This window comes from Peromyscus leucopus, chromosome 8b (genome assembly GCF_004664715.2).
Source record: "Peromyscus leucopus breed LL Stock chromosome 8b, UCI_PerLeu_2.1, whole genome shotgun sequence".
In the NCBI taxonomy this organism is placed as follows: domain Eukaryota; kingdom Metazoa; phylum Chordata; class Mammalia; order Rodentia; family Cricetidae; genus Peromyscus; species Peromyscus leucopus.
The window spans coordinates 93,829,686-93,838,685 of record NC_051086.1 but is presented as its reverse complement, the minus strand read 5'-3'; the positions used below and the strand labels follow the sequence as shown (position 1 = coordinate 93,838,685).

The 9,000-nt window shown below is 55.4% G+C and overlaps 1 protein-coding gene across 1 annotated transcript; it reads right to left on the bottom strand.

Annotated features, from left to right (window-relative positions):
- Positions 1-883: 883 nt before the first annotated feature.
- Positions 884-6,865, bottom strand: Ormdl3 (ORMDL sphingolipid biosynthesis regulator 3). The gene is made up of 4 exons (XM_028889519.2): positions 6,629-6,865; positions 3,529-3,726; positions 2,700-2,851; positions 884-2,412 (listed from the first exon to the last, which is right to left on the bottom strand). The coding sequence occupies exons 2-4, from the start codon at positions 3,700-3,702 to the stop codon at positions 2,277-2,279; spliced, it is 462 nt and encodes a 153-aa protein (XP_028745352.1). The 5' UTR covers positions 3,703-3,726; positions 6,629-6,865; the 3' UTR covers positions 884-2,276.
- Positions 6,866-9,000: the final 2,135 nt, after the last annotated feature.

Below are 9,000 nucleotides of genomic sequence, written 5' to 3'. Positions count from 1 at the left end.
GGTACTCTACCCATCAACTCAGAGAAGCAGGTAGGTAGGTAAGACCGCAAAGGAGCAGAGCTGGCATCTGAACAAAGATCATTGTCCAGGTACCCTGGTACTTCACCCCGACTGGCTTCAAGGCCACGGAAGCAGGTAGATCGGCCCCACACTCCCAAGACTGAGCCCAGTGGCAACGCTTCTCCCAACATCGTAATCCCTATTTGAAGAGGGACAGTGTGGCCAGGCTAGTAATCACGCTTCCCCTCACTCCAAGAACACTACGATGCTGGGCCAGGGCCACAGAGCCAGGCTGCTGGGAAGGGAGCTCCGCTGCCTGCCTGAAACTTTGTACCTGGCTGGTGACCACAGATAATACTGCAGAGAACAGCCTGAGAAGCCAGTGTCCTCTGGAGATAAGGATTCCTCCTCCCCCAGCTACGCTAGCAAAGGGCCGTGGGGACCCTCTTCCCCTCCTCCTCCTCCTAGCAGGAGGCGGCACAAAAGCCGGGATAGGCAGGCAGCCCTCCCACCAGGAACTAATTGGGAATGACTTAGGTGAGAAGTGAGGACAGGCAGATAAGGCCAGAGCACCAGTGGTAACCCCTCCCCCACTCCGTTTGTAAGCCATGTCTGGACTGACCTTCCTGGCCACCAAGCCCCGATGCCTCCAGCCAGGCCAGGGAAGTCAGAGGCTCCAATCCAATCAGGGGAACAGCAGGGCAAGGCACAGACAGTGGGATTCTGCTCTGACTTACCAGGGCCTTCACCAGCTCCCTCACACCCCCTTTGGCTTTCTCTCCTGGGCCGCCCCAGAATCCCCACCACTGCCTAGGCAGGAGCTGCTGCCCACACGGCCACCCTTCCCCAGGGTCAACTAGGAAGCAGAGTCCAGACACGTGGCTAACAGAACATGTTGCACTTTATTTCATTTTTCAGAATACTGTACAAAGGGCGTAAAAATCCTATTCACACTTTGCTTAGAAAGAAGGTGAAAGTTCCCTATGATACATGGGGATGGGAATGAGGGTCAGGAGAAGAACACAAGTGAGTGACTTCCTCCAGCCCCAGGAAGAGGGATTAGCCACCACACCTTTCCAAAGGAACACGGCCAGCTGAACCAGTGAGGGTGAAGACAGCCCTCTGCAGCTTAGTCTTAGGCCTGTGACACCTCTCTTCAGGCAGAGGAGACAGTGCCTGCAGCTGTCCCCACCAGTGCCCTGTTTGGGCAGGGATCCTAGAGCACTGTGGAGCCCACTGACCTCACGTGGAGGTGGCCTCCTGGCCCCTCACATGTGTGCCACACAAGAGGCCCTGCCCCGGCACAGTCTACGTGAGAACACAAGTTCAAGGGCTGAGGAAGCCGCTCTGTGGAAGCCTCCTCACACTCTGAGGGAAGTGTCGAACCGGACCTGTGCTGCTGAGGACTCACAGGCCTCTTCCAGCCTGTGCACCGCTCATACCAAGCCAGGAGCTTCAAGTCCACAGAGGCCTCCCTTGCCCATCACCGTCATTCTGTGTGTAAATTAACCCCCCATGCCAGCTCTCCCTCCAGCCCATATTCCAAAGGAGGCTGGGTCTGGCTTCTCCTCCCCAGATCCTCTTTTTTACACTGATCCGTATCGGCTGCTGCTATCTTGACCATTCTAAGACCCCACCCTACCCCTGCTCAGAGCTCCCCTCTCCCCAGGCCCGGGGCTGCAGCATCCTGGCCCCCACCTCTACACCAGGTGTCCCCTACCCCATCTTCCCCTCGCCCACAGCTCACCCAGGATGGGTAGCAAGGAAGTCAACAAAGCCTGACTGCTCTACCTAGAGGACGGAGGCAGCGCGGCTCACGTGTTTCCAATACCTACAAAAGCGCGTCCCCCCACACACTGAAAGCCTGGGGGACAATGGAGAAGCTGTACCGTCCCTCTGCCCCCTTCTCAGGGGCTAAAGTGCTATGACTGCCTGAGGGTCAACAAGCCAACAGGGGTTTCTCCGAGCTTCCTGGCCCAGCGTCTCAGGTCCACCGCCAGCCGGAGAGCCCAGCCCCTTTCATGACCACCCCCACGGCATCTCTATTCAAAAGGCAAAAGGAAAAGATCAAAAACTTCAGAATGGGTCAGAGCCCAAAGGCTCCACCCTAACCCCACTACAAGCTACTCCAAGTCGGCTACTGGGGAAGCGAGGGGGAAGCCAGGCCCAGGGCACACCCCCGTCTCTGGCGGTGTCCAGAGACTCCCGTCTTCAGCATCACAGCAAAGGCTTTCTACCCTTCCCCGGCCAACCCGGCTGGGGAAGGGGCTACAACCTCAGTACTTATTGATCCCAAAAATCCGGACTCCATGGAGCTGAGGCAGCTTGGGGATGAGCACACTCATCAAGGACACAGTGTTGAGGATGAAGTGGACTTGGTCGTACTTGGTGTAGAAGCTGGTGAGGAAGTACCTGGGGGGCGGGGGGATACGAAAATAAGGGTTCCAGAGAAGAAGTGGAGGGACAAGCCTCGCCAGCTAACAGAGCACTCCTGACCCAGCCCCAGCTTAGCCCAGGCCTGTGAGCCTGTCTCATGCACACAGAGTCCAGGAAAGTCAGGGCCAGGGAGGCTCAAGGCCCAGTGTGAGGCCCGAGGGTACATCACTCCCTTCCCTTTGCTCACCCCCACACCGAGAGCCAGAGCTGGGGCTACTGGCTTTCCCAGGCCCGCTGGGCTCCCCGTCAGCCGAAGCACTCACAGCACAATAGGTGTGATGGTCAAGAACTTCCGAGAGGCCGTAAACTGGACTCCATAGTCCATCTGCTCCCAGTGGGTCAGCAACCTTGCTTTGCCCTGGTCTGGAGTCTCGAAGGGCGTCCCTTTGACCGTGTGCAGGAAGATGTACATGCCCTGAAAGGAGGGACCTTCATCAGAAAACACAGAAGGCAAGTCGGCTCCCAGCCTGGCTCCCCACCTGTCCACACAGAAGCAGCTCCAGGTGGACGGCCACCCTCCTCTGCTTCAGTGGCTCAGGCAGGCAGCTCATAGAAGCCAGAGCACCCAGAAGTCCACAGGGTGAACATGGGGACTGCATAAGGGGAGGAATGAGCTACAGAATGGGCATGCCCAGCTGCCCTCCAGACCAACTGGGGTCCCTAGGTGCCAGCTAAAATGAGCAAGCCAAGGAAGAAGGACCAGACCCCTGCCTGCTCGAAAGCGGGGTACAAGGAAGCAGGTTTTAGGGAACAGAGGGTCAAGAGAACATGCTTTGAGATCCTAACTTGGGAAAGAAACATTTCTGCACTAGATTCCTGGGACCTGGGGGCAACCTCAACAAGGTCTCAGTTCTCGGCTGGCCGCCCCCCAAATGCACCAGCGAGCCCATCCTAGAGGCACAGGCAATGTGCAGATTGGATTCTTGTAGGTGTGCCACAGCCCACAAGGGGGAGCAAGGCAGAGATAAGAGCTGGGCCGGGGCTCTGGTGACAGATGTTGTCAGGACCTGCAGCCTGTCAAGCTCCTCCTATCCTCAGCTCTGGCCCAGAACAGCCCATATGGTCAGAGGCAGGCAGTAAGCAGGCTCTCACCAGGTTGTGGATAAGGTTGGTGAGGGTCCAGACGACAGGGACGCTCACAAAGGGGATGCTCAGCAGCACGACATGCAGGAGTCCGATGGCCAGCACGTACGAGAGCCAGATGCCGCGGCTGTTCATCACCCGAGTGTTGGGGTTCACCTCGCTGTGTGCCGTGCCCACATTCATCCTGCCACCCTCTCGACTGCAGCTCTGCAAACAAGCACCACAGGAGAGACAGGTCACACCACTTCCCAGCCCCCTCACACCCTGAGCCCCACAGAGGCAGGCTTTTCCTCCCCTGAGAATGCCACACCACTGTCCACGGTTTGGATTCTCAAGCCCAGAGGCTGGAGAAAGTCCACATGAATGTAACGCTCCTTGTTTCCTGTTGCTGGGCTGGGATTATGACCAGGCTGTCCTACACATCATCCACTGGGACGACATGCGGACAGAGCCGGGGAGGAAAGTCACCAAGAGGTGTCCAGCCCAGACTATAGCAATCAAGGTCCATTCCCCAAACTCAGAGTACCCTGAGGCCCTCCTGCTCTCTTAGAATAACCTCTGCAGGCTCTCGCTGGAGAGCTGACAGAAGACATCCCCTTCCAAAAAGAACAAAAGCAGGGAAGGCCTGTGGGCACAGGCAACAGTGCATCAAGTATTTGGGGGCTACTGTTCCCGCCACCCCTATTTTTCCAGTCCTGGATTTCCTCAAGCCCAGGCCCGGGAGGGCTGACAGGACAGGAAGAAGAGGGAAGAGAACCGGCAGGCCGGGGCAGCCTTTGCTCAGACCCACAAACATTTCCACACAAAGTGACCAACCCATTGGGACGTTTCGTCCATTGGGCATCTGCTCAGGCTAACTCTCTTGGGGTGCTACCATGAGGCTGCCAAACGACCAGAGCCCTTTACCCCACCAGAGAGAGAGGAGGACAGGACAGAGCACACAGCCAGTACCTACAGTTCCTACAGGTGGGATGTGGTACCCACATCAGCCTGCCCTTCCCAAGGATACAAAGCTACCTGTGGTCTCCCTCCTCCCTCCCTGGCCTCACCTGACCTCACCTCCCTTCCCAGCACCTGTCTGTGGGTGTAAGTTAACAACACCTTTGCTTGCCCAGCTCCAGCGGTAAAAGCTCTCCAGCATAAGGAACCAAAAGGGCTGCCCTCGGTGCCCAGGAAACGATGGTAGCAGCAAGCCACAGCGGCCACAGGGGAGAAGAATGGTGTGTCCCTTTCCTGGGAGCTTGGCTGTCCCCAGATTTCTGAGAGCCCACCGACTGACCAGCAGAAGGTGGATACAGAAGGCATCGGTATGCTGGATTACCTACCTAGCTTAGGGTCCCGCCTGATAAAGACCCCAAGGTCAGTACTGCGCTTAACAACTCCACCTTTTCAAGATGTACAGAAAGGAATAGCAGATAGCAAAAGTCTGGAAGTGCCAGACCAGCTCCCTCACCCCGCTGCAACCACCTCACCCCCAGACTCAGATGCTATCTCACCCAGCCAGGAATCCAGCCAAGCCTCCTCCCTAGGAGCCAGAATTCTCTCAGATAAGTTCCTTACTTAAGTACAATGGAAGCAAGTCTCCTCTTCTCAGATACCCCGGGAAATAGAACCCACAGCAGTTCTCCAACAAACAGACCCGATTGTCCTAGGGGGCATGCTGGTGGAGGTCATACTCCTGGGCTAAACCCCTGGCCCATTAAGATGGATAATTGGTCCCAACAGAAACCAAAGCAACTAGAAAACCAGTTGTTTACCTTCCCCAGACCTTAGGGCTTCAGTTACCCTAACACAGCCCCTGGGGCATCTACTGTGTAACAGCCTCCACGTGAGGGGCAGGGACTGAGACCTGAAGTTTCTGAGAGATTATTACGGCGAGGAAAAGAGTTGTTTCCACCAGACACTGCTGTCCGTTCCCATAAGCCAGCCCTACGGCCACAGCCAGAACTCCCTCACACTTAGTTCAGGAAGGCCAAATTCTGGCTGAATCCCAGGATTCCCAAGACCCTCCACCCCTTTCTGGCTCAACGGGGGGCATTTAACAAAACCTAGCTGACCCCATGGGAATCGTCTTCCTATAGCTACCAGATGCCCTTGAAACCGTGAGACCCCTTGACCCTCCCCCACCTCCTCCCCGCCCCCCACAAAAAGCCTGGGAACCAGAAAGTACTTTTGGGACTTTCCTGTGGCTATGTGTACATGTCGGGTCACTTCCATTAGTACACAACCGACCTTTCTCCCATAAGTGAAGAAATACGAAACTGGCAGAGGCAGAAAGATCTGGAGCAGCCAGACTGAAAACTTCTGCCACCACGGCTGGCAGGTGGCTGCCAGCACCAGGCCCTGGTGTGGTTTCATAACCTGCCTCAAATCAGAGCCCCAAGCAACTCCGTTCTGTTAACTACTTTTTTGCTAGCGCTCTCTCCCCCTTTCCCGTCCAGGCCCAGCCAGTCTGTCAGACATCCACGCCAAAACCAGATAACTCCTCAGCTTAGCCACTCGGCATGCACTTCCCATTCCCTCCCCAGCTTAAGGCTGACCCTTTACATAGCAAACCAGTTCCCAAGGGACCCCGGCAGGGAGTTCATGCAGCACACACTAGGTCTCTGCCACCCGGCCCACCCTCAACTGCAGGACCACGGCTGTCCTCGCTGGCCCAGACTCCTGGACTCCATAGAGCGGGGGGTGGAAAGAAAGCGTACCCCCACTCATACGGAGCGAGGAAACTCCTTCCACGGGGCCTCCCGCTTTGCCCCGCAGCCTGGTACCTAGCACTGGGAGCCTGGCCGGGTTCGGGGGCCCAACCCCCATCCCCACGCATTCACTCGGCCCTGGAGGCAGCCAACCCTTTATCCCTGAAGTCCTGCCGCTCCCCGCCTCCCACCCCCAGCTGGAGCGCTCCTCCCGGACGCCCCACCCCCGGCCTCCTGCGCCCACTTTCCTCTTTCGGCACTCCTTCGCCTGATGCACTCACTCTCTCCACCCCCAGCCACCCAGCTCCAGGTCTCCTCCGGCGCGGACGCCTCCTCGGCAGCAACCTTCTCTCTCGCCTCCCCTACCCCTGGAGCCTTCGGGCTTCACCGCTCCGAGGCCGCGCGTAAGGACTCACCGCGCGGGGCCGGAGGTCGAGGGCCCGGGAAAGGAGCCCGAGGACCCGGGCCGCGGACACTCCAGCAGCTGTAACAAACCAGCGGCGGTAGCCACCCCGCTGGCAGCTCTGGCCGAATCAGCTCCCTGAGCCGGGCCCCGTGACGTCACTGCCACGCGCCTAACACGCTGCGCCTCTTGGGAAGTGTAGTTTCCATCGCTGCCTCTTCACCCGCCCGCCCTCAGCCTCCTGGGAGTTGTAGGCTTTCTCCCTGAGCTACGCCTCCCAGCTCACCGCGAGCGTCTGAGCTGCTGCGCGGCAGAACGTCTCCTGATGCAATAGTGAGATCAGGTGGAGTCTCTGGTGTGTAACAATCCCAGCTTTTGCATCTGCGCCCTTCTAGAGATGTACAAGCGGTTTGCCCAAGCTCTCGTTTTTTAGACCAAGAGACTCAGAGTTTTAAGTAACTTGTAATAAGGCCCGGCTGATAGAGTCTGACCTTAACTGTAGAGTTTTTTTTTTTTGTTTTTTTTTTTTTTCCACTAAACATCGCTGCCTGGGTCCCAGACTGACTCTAGAAGCCGAGAAGCACGGCCCTCTGCCCTGAAGGAGCTCCACCCACCCGCCCTCCCACACTCAAGATCACATTTTCAGAACCTTGGTTGGGGTGCATGTCTGTAGGGTAGAGGTGGGAGGCTGTGGGCATCATTGGTCCACCTGGTCGCTACACTTAATTCTTGCTGGCGTGGGTCTGGCCGCATCTTGCTTGGATCTCCCCGCATCAGATATCAGATGGGATGTGTGTCATAGGAAGAGTCCTCCTTACGAACAGTAAGGAGCTTTAAGTTTCTGTTTCAAGTTAGCATGTGTGGCTTTAGGCAGTGAGCCTCTCTCTGGTCTGCAATTTTCATGTCTGGAAGCTCTGAAGAGAAGGACACAGATTTTACTGCTGTATAGATATACTGCAGGTACGCCTTTATTGGCAGTGTAACCCTGGGCAAATTACTCGTCTTAATCTCAATTCCACAGCTGTGAAAACCTACCTCCGAGGTTGCTTTGATGTTTCAAAAGAATGTAATATAAAGCGCCTATTACATTGTAGGAACTGAACTAAATAGGTCTTAAGCTCTTCTGGGCCACTCCCGCTGTCCACGTCGACGAGAGGGCCTCCTTTCGGTAGTTGCCACTTCCCCACCCTCGCTCCAAGTCCCGTGCCCTTAAGTCCTAGCAAGGCTGGAATGACAGGATCAGATGTTAATAGATGCCAACCTGGCCGGCTGTAAATGCAGGATGAACTGAGTGTGCAGAGACGGGAAGGAGAAGGCCCTGCCCAGACAACCTGGGGTGTATTTTCCTTCCACCCACCCATCCTCTGGGAGCTGCCAGGAAAAGTTGTCTCAAGGCTGGAGTGAGTGTGCTTTTGACCTGCCCAGAGCAGAATTAGGCAGCTTCTCAAGTATTTCCAGAGCCAGGGGCCCTTAAGATCCTGGCATCTAAATAATCACCCTAGATGCTGAAAAAGTCTCATCCGAGACCTGCTCAGCGTTAGAAACAAAACAATGGTTCGTTTTTTCCAAAGTGAACCTCCATGGTTCCTTTGATTTTCTCTGGGATTCTTCCACTGTCCATCAAGTTGGTTGAGCTCTGGATCTTTGCCAATTTTTTCACATCTCTGTGAAGTTCAGTGATCAGACGGGGTCTACATCTCAACAAGGCACTCTGACTAATGTAGTCCATTGGCAAGGTCAGTGGACATGTCATGGCCTATTAATAACTCCTGTTATCAGGTGGTGTTGTTTTTCTGCAATGAGAAGGGACAAAGTTCCTGCTCTTTCTACCCATGTGGTAAGTTGTGGATCACATTCCACTTGAGTTAGCTGGAGTCCCTGTCACCATCTCCTCTAATTCACTGCCCTCGTAATTACCGAGTCTTCAACAAACACCCTTCAGCTGTGATGGCCTGAGCACTCTTCAGGAAGAGTGGCGGCACTCTACCATGGTGCCAGGGAACATGCAATCCCCTGGACAAACAATTGGCACTGTGTGCCAGGGAAAGAAATTGTCCATGCCTTGAAGGCATGCTTGTACTTTCCATATCACATTCTAAGAAAGTGGGCCTGTGTACATGACGAAGCTCTGTGTGTGAGGCTGTGTATCCCAGAAGTCTAGGGTAGTAAAATCCTGAGAGCAACCTAAATGCCCAAGAAAAAAGTGAATGTTCTACCCACCCTGGATAGAAAAACACGAAACCATTTATAGTTGCAGAAACTATGTGGCAGCATGGGAAAAGAGTTGCCAGGACATATGAAAAGATACGGATAGAGGCTAAACACGTCTCGGGTATATCATCAGCAAAATCTAGATCAAGGGAAACATGGACCTCGTGGTGAGCG

Bases quoted from the DNA above. Each gene is read 5' to 3' on its own strand.
- Ormdl3 (XM_028889519.2), bottom strand. From the start codon at position 3,702: ATGAATGTGGGCACGGCACACAGCGAGGTGAACCCCAACACTCGGGTG. The intron at 2,852-3,528 runs GTGAGAGCCTGC...CCCTCCTTTCAG, and splicing joins CCAACCTTATCCACAACCTG to GGCATGTACATCTTCCTGCA. The intron at 2,413-2,699 runs GTGAGTGCTTCG...CCCGCCCCCCAG, and splicing joins ACCATCACACCTATTGTGCT to GTACTTCCTCACCAGCTTCT.